Source organism: Callionymus lyra, chromosome 9 (genome assembly GCF_982586985.1).
Source record: "Callionymus lyra chromosome 9, fCalLyr1.hap1.1, whole genome shotgun sequence".
Taxonomy (NCBI): Eukaryota; Metazoa; Chordata; class Actinopteri; order Syngnathiformes; family Callionymidae; genus Callionymus; species Callionymus lyra.
Window position 1 is genome coordinate 27,862,940 of NC_141826.1, and position 22,500 is coordinate 27,885,439.

General features: G+C 40.6%; 2 protein-coding genes across 2 annotated transcripts in view; both read left to right on the forward strand.

Annotated features, from left to right (window-relative positions):
- taf7 (TAF7 RNA polymerase II, TATA box binding protein (TBP)-associated factor) overlaps positions 1 to 7,478 on the forward strand; it is an 18,313-nt gene extending 10,835 nt beyond the window's left edge. The window contains exons 10-12 of the mRNA XM_087799177.1: positions 1,455 to 1,567; positions 3,362 to 3,421; positions 7,276 to 7,478. Of these exons, the coding sequence (XP_087655303.1) occupies positions 1,455 to 1,567; positions 3,362 to 3,421; positions 7,276 to 7,320 (218 nt within the window). The 3' untranslated portion in view covers positions 7,321 to 7,478. The remainder of the gene's footprint in view (positions 1 to 1,454; positions 1,568 to 3,361; positions 3,422 to 7,275) is intronic.
- A 1,396-nt stretch (positions 7,479 to 8,874) lies between these two features.
- Positions 8,875 to 22,500, forward strand: part of LOC148072519 (aryl-hydrocarbon-interacting protein-like 1) — a 27,276-nt gene continuing 13,650 nt past the window's right edge. The window contains exons 1-5 of the mRNA XM_087798685.1: positions 8,875 to 8,970; positions 10,224 to 10,403; positions 10,972 to 11,160; positions 14,947 to 15,123; positions 22,204 to 22,345. Of these exons, the coding sequence (XP_087654811.1) occupies positions 8,875 to 8,970; positions 10,224 to 10,403; positions 10,972 to 11,160; positions 14,947 to 15,123; positions 22,204 to 22,345 (784 nt within the window). The remainder of the gene's footprint in view (positions 8,971 to 10,223; positions 10,404 to 10,971; positions 11,161 to 14,946; positions 15,124 to 22,203; positions 22,346 to 22,500) is intronic.

Here is a 22,500-nt window from a genome sequence, read left to right on the forward strand (position 1 = left end):
GTGTTGTTGGGGAAATACTAAACAATATAAATGAAATCACGATCAGATAAAAGGTGTTAATGTGACACTAGTTAACATTCACTACATAAACACAAACAAACGGCATCAGTTTTGACTGGTGGATTATTATGGGATGACCACATGAATCCCTTTTCCTGAAATAGTTTTGTAAAGTTTGTGGGGAAGAGATGAGCGACCTTAAAGTTTATTTAAAGGCACAGTTTGAGTGAATGTTGTTGTTTTTTCAACCCGACTTCCTGGTCAGATCCTCAGTGTCGACACAAACTAAAACTGTCCTGACAGACTCACACCTGGAGAAGCAGCAGAGAAAACAAGCCTGAGAGTCCAACTGTAAATTGGAGCTGAGCTTTTTAGGTCAGACTTCTACACACATACTGACACACTCACACACACTCACACACACACACACACACACACACACACACACACACACACACACACACACACACACACACACACTGATACACGCACGCTGACACACAACCACACGCTGACGCACATGCTGACACACTCACACACACTTATACACACAGGCACACGCACGCTGACACACACTGAAATGCGCACACACACGTTGACGCACACACACACACACACTATGACACACACAGTTACACACACACGCACGTTGACACACACACACAGGCACACGCACGTTGACACACACACATACTGACACACACACACACGCACACAGGCACACGCACGTTGACACACACACACATACTGACACACACACACCTACACACTGACAGGCACACACACGCTGACACACACTTACACATACACTGTTACACACACACACACACACACACACACACACACACACACACACACACACACACACACACACACACACACACACACACACACACACACACACACACACACACACACACACACACACACACAGAGCCAGTGTTGACTTGAACACGCTGCTTCTAAGACGGTCCTGACAGCTGCTCACCTGGCTGACAGGTACTGCATCCTCTCAGCCTCAGCTGGTGTGTTTGAGTCCAGCTGCTGGTGCTTCTGGTCGTAACAAGAGTCTGGACGGACGATGTGTTGGAGCGTCCAGCACCAGTGAGAGGAGGCGTCCGGCAGGATGGATTAGCTGAGGGTGTTTGATGAGGTCCACAGGTCGCGGCGAGAATGTAAATGAGCGTTCATCACGACACACTGATTTAACGCCAATCTGCCGCCGGCTCTCGTCCCCTTCAATGGGTTTGTTGTTGCCATCGACTGCAATTTGTCAAACACAATGTGTGGCATCATCCCTGCAGCTCAGCATTCAAAGGTGTTGTGAGGCTGCCAGCGTTTCTCTGAATGAAATCATCTTTGATTCTCTGCCTCTCAGCAAACAGATGCCTCCTCGCACGCTTTCTTAACTTTCATTCCGGCGCTAACTGCTCTGCTCCCCGCTGTCCCCGCAGTCCTGGAGTATCAGGTGCAGATCAACGGCATCAAGGCCAAGCTGCAGGAGACTCGTGCCCGCAAGAAACAGCAGGAGGAGCTCATCATGAAAGTGGAGAACCAGGCGCTGAAAGTAAGCAGCAAAACACACACACGGCACTACACACTTTCAGAAAGTAGGTCTTTAAAAATACTCCCAACAACGTGTAGATGAACTTTATTTTGAGCAATAATAATAATGATGGAGGGAGCCGTCGCTTCAAGTGTGGAAACAAGTACAAATATTTAACATTTCTATAATAATTTTGTTTTTAATCTTCCTGTTTTTATTATGTTTTATTTTAAAAATGTACCTGCAAACATGTTGGAGACTAGTGTGTGTTGCTAAGAAAGTGTTGTCATGATGAGTATAGTGATAATACTGAAGGTACAAGCATATACTTGTAGTAATGTGGAGTACTTGACTCTGGTGTTGTGATAGTGTAGTAACAAGTATATATGTATTGTATTGTCGAGTACTTGACTCTGGTGTTGTGATAGTGTAGTAACAAGTATATATGTGTAATGTTGTCCAGTACTTGACTCTGGTGTTGTGATAGTGTAGTAACAAGTATATATGTGTAGTATTGTCCATTACTTGACTCTGGTGTGGTGATAGTGTAGTAACAAGGATATATGTTTAGTATTGTCCAGTACTTGACTCTGGTGTTGTGATAGTGTAGTAACAAGTACAGTATATATGTGTAGTATTGTCCAGTACTTGACTCTGGTGTTGTGATAGTGTAGTAACAAGTACAGTATATATGTGTAGTATTGTCCAGTACTTGACTCTGGTGTTGTGATAGTGTAGTAACAAGTATATATGTGTAGTATTGTCCATTACTTGACTCTGGTGTTGTGATAGTGTAGTAACAAGTACAGTATATATGTGTAGTATTATCCAGTACTTGACTCTGGTGTTGTGATAGTGTAGTAACAAGTACAGTATATATGTGTAGTATTGTCCAGTACTTGACTCTGGTGTTGTGACAGTTTAGTAACAAGTATATATGTGTAGTATTGTCCAGTACTTGACTCTGGTGTTGTGATAGTGTAGTAACAAGGATATACTTTTAGTATTGTCGAGTACTTGACTCTGGTGTTGTGACAGTTTAGTAACAAGTATATATGTGTAGTATTGTCCAGTACTTAACTCTGGTGTTGTGATAGTGTAGTAACAAGGATATATGTGTAATATTGTCGAGTACTTGACTCTAAAAGCTGCTGGACTCACTGTATCCTCTCGTCCTCAGTCATCATTGTTCCTTTAGCTGTGGAGGACTTAGCGATGGCTGCCATCTAGAGGCTGGAAGTTTAATTGCACTAAAAGCAACAAACACTGTTAATTGTAAACACAATTTAATTAAATATACACTATAAAGTAACTCTATTAAAAGATCAATACATTGGGATATTTAAGTGTTTCGACATTTTCTTAAACTTACACTCTGCTGGAGGCGTAGGTTGCATTAATTTCTATATCAGCTGAAGTGCACCAGCTGTTTAATGTGTAGTCAAAGATTTTCTTCTGAATTTTAATTCACAAAATCAGTGATGAATGACTCAGAACTTTCAAACTCCCGTGGAGACCATTCTGTGCTCAGAACTGCATGGGGGGGCTTTCATCTGCAGTACTTTACAATCATTGGAACCAGAGCCGACACGTGCACATTTGTCACGCTGCCATTTAGAGCTCAAGTGCTGATGTTGTGGGAGCGTCGGAGCGTCGTGTCGAGTCACCGTTATCAACGTGGCGGGAAAAGGTCATCTGTCACCGGCTGCTTCTCTGAGTGGACGATCACACGCGTCCCGGCAGACACACTTTCACAGCCATCGCGGTTTAATGAGGCGCCGCATGTCGACTCACGTTGTGTTTGTCTCCGAACAGAACCGTTTCCAGGCCCTGCTGGACGAGATCATTCAGCAGGAGGAGCAGGAGATGGAGCAGGTGAGGAGGAGCTTCACGTGTCAATATACAGAGTGTATAGAAGTCAATATACAGAGTGTATAGAAGTCAATATACAGAGTGTATAGAAGTCAATATACAGAGTGTATAGAAGTCAATATACAGAGTGTATAGAAGTCAATATACAGAGTGTATAGAAGTCAATATACAGAGTGTATAGAAGTCAATATACAGAGTGTATAGAAGTCAATATACAGAGTGTATAGAAGTCAATATACAGAGTGTATAGAAGTCATTATATAGAGTGTATGAACGTATATATGTGCATCAATATATAGAGCGTATGGACGTATATAAGTGCATCAATATATAGAGTGTATGGACGTATATAAGTGCATCAATATATAGAGTGTATGAACGTATATATGTGCATCAATATATAGAGTGTATGAACGTATATATGTGCATCAATATAAGTCAATATATAGAGTGTATGAACGTATATAATTACATCAATATAAGTCAATATATAGAGTGTATGAACGTATATAAGTGCATCTTTATAAGTCAATATATAGAGTGTATGAACGTATATAAGTGCATCAATACATAGAGTGTATGGACGTATATAAGTGCATCAATATAAGTCAATATATAGAGTGTATGAACGTATATAAGTGCATCAATACATAGAGTGTATGAACGTATATAAGTGCATCAATATAAGTCAATATATAGAGTGTATGAACGTATATAATTACATCAATATAAGTCAATATATAGAGTGTATGAACGTATATAAGTGCATCAATATAAGTCAATATACAGAGTGTATGAACGTATATAAGTGCATCAATATAAGTCAATATACAGAGTGTATGAACGTATATAATTACATCAATATAAGTCAATATATAGAGTGTATGAACGTATATAATTACATCAATATAAGTCAATATACAGAGTGTATGAACGTATATAAGTGCATCAATATAAGTCAATATACAGAGTGTATGAACGTATATAAGTGCATCAATATAAGTCAATATACAGAGTGTATGAACGTATATAATTACATCAATATAAGTCAATATATAGAGTGTATGAAAGTATATAAGTGCATCAATATAAGTCAATATATAGAGTGTATGAACGTATATAAGTGCATCAATATAAGTCAATATACAGAGTGTATGAACGTATATAAGTGCATCAATATAAGTCAATATACAGAGTGTATGAACATATATAATTACATCAATATAAGTCAATATATAGAGTGTATGAACATATATAATTACATCAATATAAGTCAATATATAGAGTGTATGAACGTATATAAGTGCATCAATTTAAGTCAATATATAGAGTGTATGAACGTATATAATTACATCAATATAAGTCAATATATAGAGTGTATGAACGTATATAATTACATCAATATAAGTCAATATATAGAGTGTATGAACGTATATAATTACATCAATTTAAGTCAATATATAGAGTGTATGAACGTATATAATTACATCAATATATAGAGTGTATGAACGTATATAAGTGCATCAATATATAGAGTGCATGAACGTATATATGTGCATCAATTTAAGTCAATATATAGAGTGTATGAACGTATATAATTACATCAATATATAGAGTGTATGAACGTATATAATTACATCAATTTAAGTCAATATATAGAGTGTATGAACGTATATAATTACATCAATATAAGTCAATATACAGAGTGTATGAACGTATATAAGTGCATCAATATATAGAGTGTATGAACGTATATAATTACATCAATATAAGTCAATATATAGAGTGTATGAACGTATATAATTACATCAATATAAGTCAATATATAGAGTGTATGAACGTATATAAGTGCATCAATTTAAGTCAATATATAGAGTGTATGAACGTATATAATTACATCAATATAAGTCAATATACAGAGTGTATGAACGTATATAAGTGCATCAATTTAAGTCAATATATAGAGTGTATGAACGTATATAATTACATCAATATAAGTCAATATACAGAGTGTATGAACGTATATAAGTGCATCAATTTAAGTCAATATATAGAGTGTATGAACGTATATAATTACATCAATATAAGTCAATATATAGAGTGTATGAACGTATATAAGTGCATCAATATATAGAGTGCATGAACGTATATATGTGCATCAATTTAAGTCAATATATAGAGTGTATGAACGTATATAATTACATCAATATATAGAGTGTATGAATGTATATAATTACATCAATTTAAGTCAATATATAGAGTGTATGAACGTATATAATTACATCAATATAAGTCAATATATAGAGTGTATGAACGTATATAAGTGCATCAATATAAGTCAATATACAGAGTGTATGAACGTATATAAGTGCATCAATATAAGTCAATATATAGAGTGTATGAACGTATATAATTACATCAATATAAGTCAATATACAGAGTGTATGAACGTATATAAGTGCATCAATATAAGTCAATATACAGAGTGTATGAATGTATATAATTACATCAATAAAAGTCAATATATAGAGTGTATGAACGTATATAAGTGCATCAATATAAGTCAATATACAGAGTGTATGAACGTATATAAGTGCATCAATATAAGTCAATATACAGAGTGTATGAATGTATATAATTACATCAATATAAGTCAATATATAGAGTGTATGAACGTATATAAGTGCATCAATATAAGTCAATATATAGAGTGTATGAACGTATATAATTACATCAATATTATTCAATATATAGAATGTATGAACGTATATAAGTGCATCAATATAAGTCAATATACAGAATGTATGAACGTATATAAGTGCATCAATATAAGTCAATATATAGAGTGTATGAACGTATATAAGTGCATCAATGTAAGTCAATATATAGAGTGTATGAACGTATGTAATTACATCAATATTAGTCAATATATAGAATGTATGAACGTATATAAGTGCATCAATATAAGTCAATATACAGAGTGTATGAACGTATATAAGTGCATCAATATAAGTCAATATACATAGTGTATGAACGTATATAAGTGCATCAATATAAGTCAATATATAGAGTGTATGAACGTATATAAGTGCATCAATATAAGTCAATATATAGAGTGTATGAACGTATGTAATTACATCAATATTAGTCAATATATAGAATGTATGAACGTATATAAGTGCATCAATATAAGTCAATATACAGAGTGTATGAACGTATATAAGTGCATCAATATAAGTCAATATACAGAGTGTATGAACGTATATAAGTGCATCAATATAAGTCAATATACAGAGTGTATGAACGTATATAATTACATCAATATAAGTCAATATATAGAGTGTATGAACGTATATAAGTGCATCAATATAAGTCAATATACAGAGTGTATGAACGTATATAAGTGCATCAATATATAGAGTGTATGAACGTATATAAGTGCATCAATATATAGAGTGCATGAACGTATATAAGTGCATCAATATATAGAGTGTATGAACGTATATAAGTGCATCAATATATAGAGTGTATGAACGTATATAAGTGCATCAATATAAGTCAATATACAGAGTGTATGAACGTATATAAGTGCATCAATATATAGAGTGTATGAACATATATAAGTGCATCAATATATAGAGTGCATGAACGTACAGAACCTTCTAAGAATCTTCATCGACCCAGACGTCAACATTTCCATCCGTTGGTTGGATCTCAGCTCGTAGACTTAAGAACGTCCTCGGGTCAATGTTGACGCTAATGAAGGTGGAGGCAGCTGTCAATCATCACCCACTTACCCTGAGATCACCCTCCGGTGCTGCTGAGCTTCACCCTCACCTCCTCTTCTGCCTCCACAGCTGGCCTCGCTGCAGGAGCAGCTGGACTCGCTCATCGAGAAGTGACCGCCAGGGGGCGCTCTCTCGTCACCGCACACTCGAGGCTGATGCATCATGATCTGCTGCGTCATTGTTTTGTTTTTATACTTCAACATTTATGGAACGAGATCAAGACTTTGTTGACTGAAGAATTAAAGTGTAAAATTCTCTTTTTCACCATCAAAGTGTCTGTTTTTTATGTCAAGAAAAGAAAGAAAGTGTTCCTTGAAACATCCACTCATTCACGAGATTCATGTTTCTTTCTTCTAGTTAGTCAATTCTTTTGGACGGATGACTCCGTCTCCCCGACTCTCCCGTCCAGTCATCTACAGGTTTGTCTCTCGTGACCCGGAGTTCAAGGTCGTCGCGAGAATATTCAGGCGAGGGAAGCGAAACCAGAGCGAAGCTGTCAAGAGAATCTTTGTTAAACCTGGCAGAGCTTTGTGTTCACAGATGCTGCTCTGATGCTGCAGGAGACGCAGACAATCTCACCCTCCATGGTAGAAACTTGTTTGAGTCGTTTCACCTGCAGTCACTTCCACGTGACTCAAAACATGATTAATGATCGTTTAGACTTCATGACTTGAATTGAATCCTGGAAACGTTTCTTCAGACTTAAACGTCAACAACTTTAACTTTATCTTCGTAGCATTTTCATTTTTTCTTTAAAAGGTTTTGAGGCATTATTTGAGCAATATTTTTCTTTTCTTCCAGATATTTAATAGTTTAAAAATGTTAATTTTTGAAACGTTCTTAATGTTTCTTTGCGTCACGTGCTCCTCTGGACACGTTGACTCTGTTTTCCACATGACGTAAATTTCGGGGGATTTTTCCCAACTTTTTTATTGGAAAAAGGATTTCTTTGAAACAGTAAATCACATTTTTTAAATTTCTTTGAAATGTTTTTCCTCGTTCTCGCTCCTCTGGGACATAAACTTTTGCTGCATCTTTTTCCCATATTTAAAGACGTTAAGTTTTTATTTAAGAAAAACAAACAGTTTTTTCTAGACCTTTGAAAATTCCAACATGGCTAACATTTCTTTGTGTTTAGTCGCCTGTCGAGACCAAAACATTCTGTTTCTTGTTTCTTTAAATCTCTTTTATTCTGTACTGAAGCCACAAAAGTCACAACTCTGGTAACAAACGTTCGTGACTCTGATACAGAGAGAAATAAATAAACCCTTCATGACTGAAAGATGATATGATTTGATGAACATTGTTTTCAGGAGAAATGCAATATTTCTGAATTATACCACGAAGTTCAAGTTATTTGAATTGAAACAAAGAAAAAAGACAATAGTTTGTATTATGGAAGTAAATCAGTGTCTTCGGAAAATCAAGCACAATATTTAAAGACACTGATTCACTTCCATACATTTGAGGAAGAAGTTTATTAACTTGCTAGAAACATGACCTCCTTCTAGAAGGTTCCTCCAGGTGCTCCAGGTCTTATCTGGTCCGGCCTCCGCTCGTGTCTCGGCTCCAGGATTGGTCGCTTCAGTCTGGGATTAACGGCCGGGATTAAAGTGGCATCGAGCACTTCTAATCCCTCCATCTGTCAGAGTGAAGTCAGCAGTCAAGATGGAGGAGACGTATCTTCTCAACCATCCCGGGGTCAAGAAGAAGATCCTGGTCGGAGGGAGAGGAGCCCTGCCTCACTTCCCACCCGGGACCAAGGTGAGTGAAGAAGAGTCTGATCAGTCATTCAGGACCAGAATATTTCAAGAGAGAAACCACCACATGAGTGATGTCAACATGTTACCAATTACTTGAATGATTCTTTCACATATTTGAGAACCTGAACCTCCTGATGCTCCCTTAACACCCGCAGGCTTTCCTTCACCCGAGCAAGTGTTTTAGTCTCAGCTCGAACTTTTCTGATACTTTAACTTTAGATGAAAGAACACATTCATGAAAAGTATTGTCCAGTACTTGACTCTGGTGTTGTGATAGTGTAGTAACAAGTATATATGTGTAGTATTGTCCAGTACTTGACTCTGGTGTTGTGATAGTGTAGTAACAAGTATATATGTGTAGTATTGTCCAGTACTTGACTCTGGTGTTGTGATAGTGTAGTAACAAGTATATATGTGTAGTATTGTCCAGTACTTGACTCTGGTGTTGTAGTATTTACAGACCACATGACTTTTAAAGAAGTCGTAACTACTTTCATTTGTTTTTAAACCAAAATATGTTCAAACATCAGCTTTAAAAGCTGCTGGAGTCACTGTATCCTCTCGTCCTCAGTCATCACTGTATCCTCTCGTCCTCAGTCATCACTGTATCCTCTCGTCCTCAGTCATCACTGTATCCTCTCGTCCTCAGTCATCATTCTTCCTTTAGCTGTGGAGGTTGTTAAAATATAAAATACTACAGAACTACGGTAAAACCAAACATTGATCAGTGATGTTGAATACAGTATTTGATACATTTTTTTTATAGTGTATAATTTCTTTCTGATTATTTCAAATGACGTTATGAAATATGTATCCCAGCTACCTGGGGTGAGAGGCTGCGGACAACATGAACATGTCTGTGACAGGACACACACAGAGACACACAAACATATTGACACACACTCACACCCACAGACAAAGAGTCTCAATCGACATCTGCATGTTTTTGAACGGTGGGAGGAAACCAGAGTTCCCGGAGTAAACCTTGTGTTGTCTCTCGGTCAATGTGAACGACCTCCACCACTTCCTTTTCTAGGTCGATGACCTTTGACCCAGAGACAACACGAGAGTTGAGATAATTAACCCATTGAACATGAATAAACGTTTTATTCATTTGTGTGTAGCAACATCTTTTTTAGTTATTGATTGAAGGATTTATTTTGTGTTTATGTCAGTGATTAGTTATCAATAGTTACCATGAAGTCTTCGACGCTAGAATAACTGAGCACTGATTGGTTGAACTTTCCTCCGCAGCTGGTCTTTCACTTCCAGACGCTCCTGGACGACTTCGAGCGAAGCGTCATCGACGACAGTCGCCTCGCGGGTCGACCGGCCGAGATCTTCGTGGCCAAGATGTTCAAGATGGAGGTTTGGGAGACGCTGCTCATGTCCATGAGGCTCGGAGAAGTGGCCGAGTTCTGGTGCGACGCCATCGTGAGTGTTGGTGACGATGAGTCCAGATGTTTGGGAATATTATTATTATCTCGTAATTACCATCATCAGTACAACTAAAGATATTTAAATGACATTAAAATTAAAAAAAGAGGAAAAAATAACCAAACAAAATAAAAGTCAATAATGGTGAGAAAAAAACGAGAAATGAAAAGTTATATTTATATTTTTATAATCTAAAGTTCAGTCCAGGTCACATGTCTATGTATATGATCTAGTGTAGTTACTACAGTAGTATCTTGTTCTACATAATGACTGTGATATTGTTATCAACCTCTGTATTGATTGTTTTATCTATTGTGTTATTACATAAGATATATTTAATTATTATTATATTTCACTCTTAATATTTATATTTTTATAATCTAAAGTTCAGTCCGGGTCACATAACTATGTATATGATCTAGTGTAGTTACTACAGTAGTATCTTGTTCTATATAATGACTGTGATATTGTTATCAACCTCTGTATTGATTGTTTCATCTTCTGTATCTTCTGTATGTTTAACTTCTGTGGTGAACAACATCTCCTCACTGGTTGGTTCCTGCAGCACACGGGTTTGTACCCCATCGTGTCGAAGGGGATGCGTCTGGTCGCTCAGGGCAAGGACCCCCTGGAGGGCCAGCGGCACACGTGTGGGATGGGGAACGTGTTCCACTATCACTCCACCGGCTTCCACGAGCTGGACGAGCTGATGAAGACTCCTCAGCCGCTCATCTTCATCATGGAGCTGCTGCAGGTGCGTCACCAAAGTTTCTCTTCATGTGGTTCGTCTTTGAAGTCAAAGTGTCGGCAGAACAAGCAGCAGCTCAACATGAGGTCGAGCAACAACAACATCTCCTCGCGGTAACGAGCTGGACCGTCTGAGCTCGTTTGTCACCAGTCTTTGAACGTCTCACAAGAACCACGAGTCGTACTGACGTCGCTGCTGCTGCTGCTCATCATGATTGTTGTTGTTATTGTTGTTTACATCACCTCTACGAGTGTAGCTCCACTTTAACAAGAAGATCATCTTATATTTATATATATTTACTTCTTAAACCACGACTATTGTTGTTGTTGTTGTTGTTATTGTTGTTTACAATCATCTCTTCTACGAGTGTAGCTCCACTTTAACAAGAAGATCATCTTATATTTATGTATATTTACTTCTTAAACATCACCATTGTTGTTGTTATTGTTGTTTACAATCATCTCTTCTACGAGTGTAGCTCCACTTTAACAAGAAGATCATCTTATATTTATGTATATTTACTTCTTAAACATCACCATTGTTGTTGTTATTGTTGTTTACAATCATCTCTTCTACGAGTGTAGCTCCACTTTAACAAGAAGATCATCTTATATTTATATATATTTACTTCTTAAACATCACCATTGTTGTTGTTATTGTTGTTTACAATCATCTCTTCTACGAGTGTAGCTCCACTTTAACAAGAAGATCATCTTATATTTATATATATTTACTTCTTAAACATCACCATTGTTGTTGTTATTGTTGTTTACAATCATCTCTTCTACGAGTGTAGCTCCACTTTAACAAGAAGATCATCTTATATTTATATATATTTACTTCTTAAACATCACCATTGTTGTTGTTATTGTTGTTTACAATCATCACTTCTACGAGTGTAGCTCCACTTTAACAAGAAGATCATCTTATATTTATATATATTTACTTCTTAAACATCACCATTGTTGTTGTTATTGTTGTTTACAATCATCACTTCTACGAGTGTAGCTCCACTTTAACAAGAAGATCATCTTATATTTATATATATTTACTTCTTAAACATCACCATTGTTGTTGTTATTGTTGTTTACAATCATCCCTTCTACGAGTGTAGCTCCACTTTAACAAGAAGATCATCTTATATTTATATATATTTACTTCTTAAACATCACCATTGTTGTTGTTATTGTTGTTTACAATCATCTCTTCTACGAGTGTAGCTCCACTTTAACAAGAAGATCATCTTATATTTATATATATTTACTTCTTAAACCACGACTATTGTTGTTGTTGTTGTTGTTGTTATTGTTGTTTACAATCATCACCTCTACGAGTGTAGCTCCACTTTAACAAGAAGATCATCTTATATTTATATATATTTACTTCTTAAACATCACGATTGTTGTTGTTGTTGTTGTTTACAATCATCTCTTCTACGAGTGTAGCTCCACTTTAACAAGAAGATCATCTTATATTTATATATATTTACTTCTTAAACATCACGAATGTTGTTGTTGTTGTTGTTTACAATCATCTCTTCTACGAGTGTAGCTCCACTTTAACAAGAAGATCATCTTATATTTATATATATTTACTTCTTAAACATCACCATTGTTGTTGTTATTGTTGTTTACAATCATCTCTTCTACGAGTGTAGCTCCACTTTAACAAGAAGATCATCTTATATTTATATATATTTACTTCTTAAACATCACCATTGTTGTTGTTATTGTTGTTTACAATCATCTCTTCTACGAGTGTAGCTCCACTTTAACAAGAAGATCATCTTATATTTATATATATTTACTTCTTAAACATCACTATTGTTGTTGTTATTGTTTACAATCATCACTTCTACGAGTGTAGCTCCACTTTAACAAGAAGATCATCTTATATTTATGTATATTTACTTCTTAAACATCACTATTGTTGTTGTTATTGTTGTTTACAATCATCACTTCTACGAGTGTAGCTCCACTTTAACAAGAAGATCATCTTATATTTATGTATATTTACTTCTTAAACATCACTATTGTTGTTGTTGTTGTTATTGTTGTTTACAATCATCTCTTCTACGAGTGTAGCTCCACTTTAACATGAAGATCATCTTATATTTATATATATTTACTTCTTAAACATCACTATTGTTGTTGTTATTGTTGTTTACAATCATCTCTTCTACGAGTGTAGCTCCACTTTAACAAGAAGATCATCTTATATTTATGTATATTTACTTCTTAAACATCACTATTGTTGTTGTTATTGTTGTTTACAATCATCACTTCTACGAGTGTAGCTCCACTTTAACAAGAAGATCATCTTATATTTATGTATATTTACTTCTTAAACATCACTATTGTTGTTGTTATTGTTGTTTACAATCATCACTTCTACGAGTGTAGCTCCACTTTAACAAGAAGATCATCTTATATTTATGTATATTTACTTCTTAAACATCACTATTGTTGTTGTTATTGTTGTTTACAATCATCTCTTCTACGAGTGTAGCTCCACTTTAACAAGAAGATCATCTTATATTTATATATATTTACTTCTTAAACATCACCATTGTTGTTGTTATTGTTGTTTACAATCATCTCTTCTACGAGTGTAGCTCCACTTTAACAAGAAGATCATCTTATATTTATGTATATTTACTTCTTAAACATCACTATTGTTGTTGTTGTTGTTATTGTTGTTTACAATCATCTCTTCTACGAGTGTAGCTCCACCTAAAAAAGAAGATAATCTTATATTTATGTATATTTATGTCTTAAACATCACTATTGGAGCTGTAACAATAATTATGTTTTTATCTCATATTTTCTCACATAATCAACTGTTTAATGTTTAAACGTGTTCGCATCAGAATCTCCTTCACTGGAGGATCTGAAGGTTCTGAACCTGATCCAGGACTTTCTCTCCTTCATCACAGCCGATGACAGTCGTTAGAACGAAGAAGATGTTTCTACAGAAACAAAAGATCATTTTGATTTTAAATCGTTTTTTTTTTTAATATATATTTTTATTTTAAAAGTTTCAACTTTAACTTTCTAATGCGACAAATTCAATTTTTTTTTAATTTTTTTAAACCACTCATGAATAATCATTTGTGTTTTTTATTTGGGGAGAAAATACTGATATAATTTAGTTTAATTAAGTTTATGATTAATTTGTTGAATAACGTTTGAATTTGACTTCAACAGTTGAAACACGTGTATATTATTATTAATAATAATAATAATAATAATAATAATAATAATAATAATAATTATAATATGAATCCAAACATGTTTGAAATAACTGCAGATTAGTCACTATTTCTTGATCTACTTTATAATATTTAATACAAAAAGAAAAAACGAATTCATCTATAATTATATCCTGTTACAGTTAAAACTCAATTAATCATTTTTCCTTCGTTTCATTTGTTCTTTCAAGAAACTATTTCATGACTATTGACATGTATTTGTTATTTTTAAAAGACAATTATAAAAATATATATATATATATAAAAAGGTTAATGATTAAAATTTAAGCTTGTTTTTAAAATAAAAACTTCTCTAAGAGTTTTCACTTCTATTTGTTCCTTTTTACTCGTCGTTCGTGTTAATAATAATAAATAATAATATAAATAATAATAATCCATAGTTTCTGTTCGACCTAAAACACAAATGTTTATTTCCTTCAAGAACTTCTTGTCTTCAACTCTCTTGCTCTTCATGTCAGAAGTTCTGGAGCGAACTCTCCTCACCTGTGGTTCATCGTCTCCATGGTTACGTGTCTCCTCAGGTGGGAGACCCCATGTCGTACCACAGAGAGTCGTGGATGATGGAGAAGGACGAGAAGCTTCAGACGGTTCCTCTCCTGCACCTGCAGGGGAACCAGCTGGTGAAGCAGCAGCGCTTCAGCGAGGCGGCCAGTAGATACAAGGAGGCCGTGCTGCTGCTGAAGACCGTGCAGTCCAGGGTGAGCTTCCATGAGTGAGGAGATGATGTGTGAGGAGCAGGAGCAGGAGATGATGTGTGAGGAGCAGGAGATGATGTATGAGGAGCAGGAGCAGGAGCAGGAGATGATGTGTGAGGAGCAGGAGCAGGAGATGATGTGTGAGGAGCAGGAGATGATGTGTGAGGAGCAGGAGATGATGTTTGAGGAGCAGGAGCAGGAGATGATGTGTGAGGAGCAGGAGATGATGTGTGAGGAGCAGGAGATGATGTGTGAGGAGCAGGAGATGATGTGTGAGGAGCAGGAGATGATGTGTGTGGAGCAGGAGCAGGAGACGATGTTTGAGGAGCAGGAGATGATGTGTGAGGAGCAGGAGATGATGTGTGAGGAGCAGGAGCAGGAGACGATGTTTGAGGAGCAGGAGATGATGTGTGAGGAGCAGTAGACGATGTGTGAGGAGCAGGAGATGATGTGTGAGGAGCAGGAGATGATGTTTGAGGAGCAGGAGATGATGTGTGAGGAGCAGGAGACGATGTGTGAGGAGCAGGAGATGATGTGTGAGGAGCAGGAGATGATGTGTGAGGAGCAGGAGATGATGTGTGAGGAGCAGGAGACGATGTGTGAGGAGCAGGAGCAGGAGATGATGTGTGAGGAGCAGGAGATGATGTGTGAGGAGCAGGAGACGATGTGTGAGGAGCAGGAGCAGGAGATGATGTGTGAGGAGCAGGAGATGATGTGTGAGGAGCAGGAGATGATGTGTGAGGAGCAGGAGATGATGTGTGAGGAGCAGGAGACGATGTGTGAGGAGCAGGAGCAGGAGATGATGTGTGAGGAGCAGGAGATGATGTGTGAGGAGCAGGAGACGATGTGTGAGGAGCAGGAGCAGGAGATGTGTGAGGAGCAGTAGATGATGTGTGAGGAGCAGGAGCAGGAGATGATGTGTGAGGAGCAGGAGATGATGTGTGAGGAGCAGGAGATGATGTTTGAGGAGCAGGAGCAGGAGATGATGTGTGAGGAGCAGGAGATGATGTGTGAGGAGCAGGAGATGATGTGTGAGGAGCAGGAGACGATGTGTGAGGAGCAGGAGATGATGTTTGAGGAGCAGGAGCAGGAGATGATGTGTGAGGAGCAGGAGATGATGTGTGAGGAGCAGGAGATGATGTGTGAGGAGCAGGAGCAGGAGATGATGTGTGAGGAGCAGGAGATGATGTGTGAGGAGCAGTAGATGATGTGTGAGGAGCAGGAGCAGGAGATGATGTGTGAGGAGCAGGAGATGATGTGTGAGGAGCAGGAGATGATGTTTGAGGAGCAGGAGCAGGAGATGATGTGTGAGGAGCAGGAGATGATGTGTGAGGAGCAGTAGATGATGTGTGAGGAGCAGGAGCAGGAGATGATGTGTGAGGAGCAGGAGATGATGTGTGAGGAGCAGGAGATGATGTTTGAGGAGCAGGAGCAGGAGATGATGTGTGAGGAGCAGGAGATGATGTGTGAGGAGCAGGAGATGATGTGTGAGGAGCAGGAGACGATGTGTGAGGAGCAGGAGATGATGTTTGAGGAGCAGGAGCAGGAGATGATGTGTGAGGAGCAGGAGATGATGTGTGAGGAGCAGGAGATGATGTGTGAGGAGCAGGAGACGATGTGTTAGGAGCAGGAGATGATGTGTGAGGAGCAGGAGATGATGTGTGAGGAGCAGGAGACGATGTGTGAGGAGCAGGAGATGATGTGTGAGGAGCAGGAGAAGATGTGTTAGGAGCAGGAGATGATGTGTGAGGAGCAGGAGACGATGTGTGAGGAGCAGGAGCAGGAGATGATGTGTGAGGAGCAGGAGCAGGAGATGATGTGTGAGGAGCAGGAGATGATGTGTGAGGAGCAGGAGAAGATGTGTTAGGAGCAGGAGATGATGTGTGAGGAGCAGGAGACGATGTGTGAGGAGCAGGAGACGATGTGTGAGGAGCAGGAGCAGGAGATGATGTGTGAGGAGCAGGAGATGATGTGTTAGGAGCAGGAGATGATGTTTGAGGAGCAGGAGACGATGTGTGAGGAGCAGGAGCAGGAGATGATGTGTGAGGAGCAGGAGATGATGTGCGAGGAGCAGGAGACAATGTGTGAGGAGCAGGAGATGATGTGTGAGGAGCAGGAGACGATGTGTGAGGAGCAGGAGATGATGTGTGAGGAGCAGGAGCAGGAGATGATGTTTGAGGAGCAGGAGATGATGTGTGAGGAGCAGGAGATGATGTGTGAGGAGCAGGAGATGATGTGTGAGGAGCAGGAGATGATGTGTGAGGAGCAGGAGATGATGTGTGAGGAGCAGGAGACGATGTGTGAGGAGCAGGAGATGATGTGTGAGGAGCAGGAGATGATGTGTGAGGAGCAGGAGCAGGAGATGATGTGTGAGGAGCAGGAGATGATGTGTTAGGAGCAGGAGATGATGTTTGAGGAGCAGGAGACGATGTGTGAGGAGCAGGAGCAGGAGATGATGTGTGAGGAGCAGGAGATGATGTTTGAGGAGCAGGAGATGATGTGTGAGGAGCAGGAGATGATGTGTGAGGAGCAGGAGATGATGTGTGAGGAGCAGGAGACAATGTGTGAGGAGCAGGAGATGATGTGTGAGGAGCAGGAGACGATGTGTGAGGAGCAGGAGACAATGTGTGAGGAGCAGGAGATGATGTGTGAGGAGCAGGAGACGATGTGTGAGGAGCAGGAGATGATGTGTGAGGAGCAGGAGCAGGAGATGATGTGTGAGGAGCAGGAGATGATGTGTGAGGAGCAGGAGATGATGTGTGAGGAGCAGGAGACGATGTGTGAGGAGCAGGAGATGATGTGTGAGGAGCAAGAGATGATGTGTGAGGAGCAGGAGATGATGTGTGAGGAGCAGGAGATGATGTGTGAGGAGCAGGAGATGATGTGTGAGGAGCAGGAGATGATGTGTGAGGAGCAGGAGACGATGTGTGAGGAGCAGGAGACGATGTGTTAGGAGCAGGAGATGATGTTTGAGGAGCAGGAGACGATGTGTGAGGAGCAGGAGACGATGTGTTAGGAGCAGGAGATGATGTGTGAGGAGCAAGAGATGATGTGTGAGGAGCAGGAGATGATGTGTGAGGAGCAGGAGATGATGTGTGAGGAGCAGGAGATGATGTGTGAGGAGCAGGAGAAGATGTGTGAGGAGCAGGAGACGATGTGTGAGGAGCAGGAGACGATGTGTTAGGAGCAGGAGATGATGTTTGAGGAGCAGGAGAAGATGTGTGAGGAGCAGGAGATGATGTGTGAGGAGCAGGAGAAGATGTGTGAGGAGCAGGAGATGATGTGTCAGGAGCAGGAGATGATGTGTGAGGAGCAGGAGATGATGTGTGAGGAGCAGGAGATGATGTGTGAGGAGCAGGAGATGATGTGTGAGGAGCAGGAGCAGGAGATGATGTGTGAGGAGCAGGAGATGATGTGTGAGGAGCAGGAGATGATGTGTGAGGAGCAGGAGATGATGTGTGAGGAGCAGGAGATGATGTGTGAGGAGCAGGAGCAGGAGATGATGTGTGAGGAGCAGGAGATGATGTGTGAGGAGCAGGAGATGATGTGTGAGGAGCAGGAGATGATGTGTGAGGAGCAGGAGATGATGTGTGAGGAGCAGGAGATGATGTGTGAGGAGCAGGAGACGATGTGTGAGGAGCAGGAGACGATGTGTGAGGAGCAGGAGACGATGTGTGAGGAGCAGGAGATGATGTGTGAGGAGCAGGAGATGATGTGTGAGGAGCAGGAGACGATGTGTGAGGAGCAGGAGATGATGTGTGAGGAGCAGGAGCAGGAGACGATGTGTGGGATGAAAGAGACGTGAGGAGGAGGAGGACGAACAGAGGGAGGAGATGCTGAGATAAGAAAGCAGGAGATGATGTGTGAGGAGCAGGAGATGATGTGTGAGGAGCAGGAGATGATGTGTGAGGAGCAGGAGATGATGTGTGAGGAGCAGGAGATGATGTGTGAGGAGCAGGAGACGATGTGTGAGGAGCAGGAGATGATGTGTGAGGAGCAGGAGCAGGAGATGATGTGTGAGGAGCAGGAGACGATGTGTGAGGAGCAGGAGCAGGAGATGATGTGTGAGGAGCAGGAGATGATGTGTGAGGAGCAGGAGATGATGTGTGAGGAGCAGGAGACGATGTGTGAGGAGCAGGAGACGATGTGTGAGGAGCAGGAGCAGGAGATGATGTGTGAGGAGCAGGAGATGATGTGTGAGGAGCAGGAGATGATGTGTGAGGAGCAGGAGACGATGTGTGAGGAGCAGGAGATGATGTGTTAGGAGCAGGAGATGATGTTTGAGGAGCAGGAGATGATGTGTGAGGAGCAGGAGCAGGAGATGATGTGTGAGGAGCAGGAGACGATGTGTGAGGAGCAGGAGATGATGTGTTAGGAGCAGGAGATGATGTTTGAGGAGCAGGAGATGATGTGTGAGGAGCAGGAGACGATGTGTGAGGAGCAGGAGATGATGTGTTAGGAGCAGGAGATGATGTTTGAGGAGCAGGAGATGATGTGTGAGGAGCAGGAGATGATGTGTTAGGAGCAGGAGATGATGTGTGAGGAGCAGGAGACGATGTGTGAGGAGCAGGAGATGATGTGTGAGAAGCAGGAGATGATGTGTGAGGAGCAGGAGATGATGTGTGAGGAGCAGGAGACGATGTGTGAGGAGCAGGAGATGATGTGTGAGAAGCAGGAGATGATGTTTGAGGAGCAGGAGATGATGTGTGAGGAGCAGGAGATGATGTGTGAGGAGCAGGAGATGATGTGTGAGGAGCAGGAGCAGGAGAAGATGTGTGTGGAGCAGGAGATGATGTGTGAGGAGCAGGAGAAGATGTGTGAGGAGCAGGAGAAGATGTGTGAGGAGCAGGAGATGATGTGTGAGGAGCAGGAGATGATGTGTGAGGAGCAGGAGATGATGTGTGAGGAGCAGGAGATGATGTTTGAGGAGCAGGAGCAGGAGACGATGTTTGAGGAGCAGGAGATGATGTGTGAGGAGCAGGAGATGATGTGTGAGGAGCAGGAGATGATGTGTGAGGAGCAGGAGATGATGTGTGAGGAGCAGGAGATGATGTGTGAGGAGCAGGAGACGATGTGTGAGGAGCAGGAGATGATGTGTTAGGAGCAGGAGATGATGTTTGAGGAGCAGGAGATGATGTGTGAGGAGCAGGAGCAGGAGATGATGTGTGAGGAGCAGGAGACGATGTGTGAGGAGCAGGAGATGATGTGTTAGGAGCAGGAGATGATGTTTGAGGAGCAGGAGATGATGTGTGAGGAGCAGGAGACGATGTGTGAGGAGCAGGAGATGATGTGTTAGGAGCAGGAGATGATGTTTGAGGAGCAGGAGATGATGTGTGAGGAGCAGGAGATGATGTGTTAGGAGCAGGAGATGATGTGTGAGGAGCAGGAGACGATGTGTGAGGAGCAGGAGATGATGTGTGAGAAGCAGGAGATGATGTGTGAGGAGCAGGAGATGATGTGTGAGGAGCAGGAGACGATGTGTGAGGAGCAGGAGATGATGTGTGAGAAGCAGGAGATGATGTTTGAGGAGCAGGAGATGATGTGTGAGGAGCAGGAGATGATGTGTGAGGAGCAGGAGATGATGTGTGAGGAGCAGGAGCAGGAGAAGATGTGTGTGGAGCAGGAGATGATGTGTGAGGAGCAGGAGAAGATGTGTGAGGAGCAGGAGAAGATGTGTGAGGAGCAGGAGATGATGTGTGAGGAGCAGGAGATGATGTGTGAGGAGCAGGAGATGATGTGTGAGGAGCAGGAGATGATGTTTGAGGAGCAGGAGCAGGAGACGATGTTTGAGGAGCAGGAGATGATGTGTGAGGAGCAGGAGATGATGTGTGAGGAGCAGGAGATGATGTGTGAGGAGCAGGAGATGATGTGTGAGGAGCAGGAGATGATGTTTGAGGAGCAGGAGACGATGTTTGAGGAGCAGGAGATGATGTGTGAGGAGCAGGAGATGATGTGTGAGGAGCAGGAGATGATGTGTGAGGAGCAGGAGATGATGTGTGAGGAGCAGGAGACGATGTGTGAGGAGCAGGAGATGATGTGTGAGAAGCAGGAGATGATGTGTGAGGAGCAGGAGATGATGTGTGAGGAGCAGGAGATGATGTGTGAGGAGCAGGAGATGATGTGTGAGGAGCAGGAGACGATGTTTGAGGAGCAAGAGATGATGTGTGAGGAGCAGGAGATGATGTGTGAGGAGCAGGAGATGATGTGTGAGGAGCAGGAGATGATGTGTGAGGAGCAGGAGATGATGTGTGAGGAGCAGGAGACGATGTGTGAGAAGCAGGAGATGATGTGTGAGGAGCAGGAGATGATGTGTGAGGAGCAGGAGATGATGTGTGAGGAGCAGGAGATGATGTGTGAGGAGCAGGAGATGATGTGTGAGGAGCAGGAGATGATGTGTGAGGAGCAGGAGATGATGTGTGAGGAGCAGGAGATGATGTGTGAGGAGCAGGAGATGATGTGTGGGATGAAAGAGACGTGAGGAGGAGGAGGACGAACAGAGGGAGGAGATGCTGGTGCTCGACAGCTTCTTCTGCAGACGCACGTGTTTGAAGCTGACGTTGACCTGCTTCACAACATCCAGTGGATCTTTTGGTTCCTTCAGCTCCACGTGGATCTGGTTCCTCCTCCTCTCAAGTCCTGACTTCACTGGAAACATGAAATAATCATCCAGGTCTCTGGTTCCCACTGGAGACGCCAGTTACTTTAGTGCTGCAGTGACACCGATCCGACGCCAGGGGGATCCAAACTCAATATTTTCAATCTTACGTATTACTTGAACAGAAACTCATTAAAAAAGAAAATAAACGTTAAACGTATATAAATTAAATAAGCGTGTGTTGTATGTAAATCATGTTAGAATTCAAAATTCATTTGAAATAAAATACTTTTTTTTACACTTTTTATTAATAAATTGAGTGAAATATCAGATTTTCTTCACAAAACAAACTATTTTTAAATGATTGACATGTATATATTTCTATGGAACGAAAATATGTTTCTTCTTGAGAACATCCGTGGATCTGTTGGTTCCTCATGGATGATGTTCTTCAGTAGAAAGCATGAAACCTTCACGTGTGGTTCCAGGAGATGCCTGGAGACGTGGACCACATCAACCTGGGCCGCATGATCGTCCCTCTGGAGCTCAACTACTGCCAGTGCATGCTGGAGCTGCAGGAGTTCTACGAGGTGATCGAACACACCAGCGAGCTGCTGGACAAACATCAAGGTCAGCATCTCCTGGACCTGCTGACACACACTCAGCGTCGCACACGTGTGAAGAGAAGATGCTTCAGATCAGAACATCGACGCTAAAGAAACAACAAACATTTGATTGAAGGAACTCGAGCTCAGGTTCAATAACTTTAAAACATATTTACACGT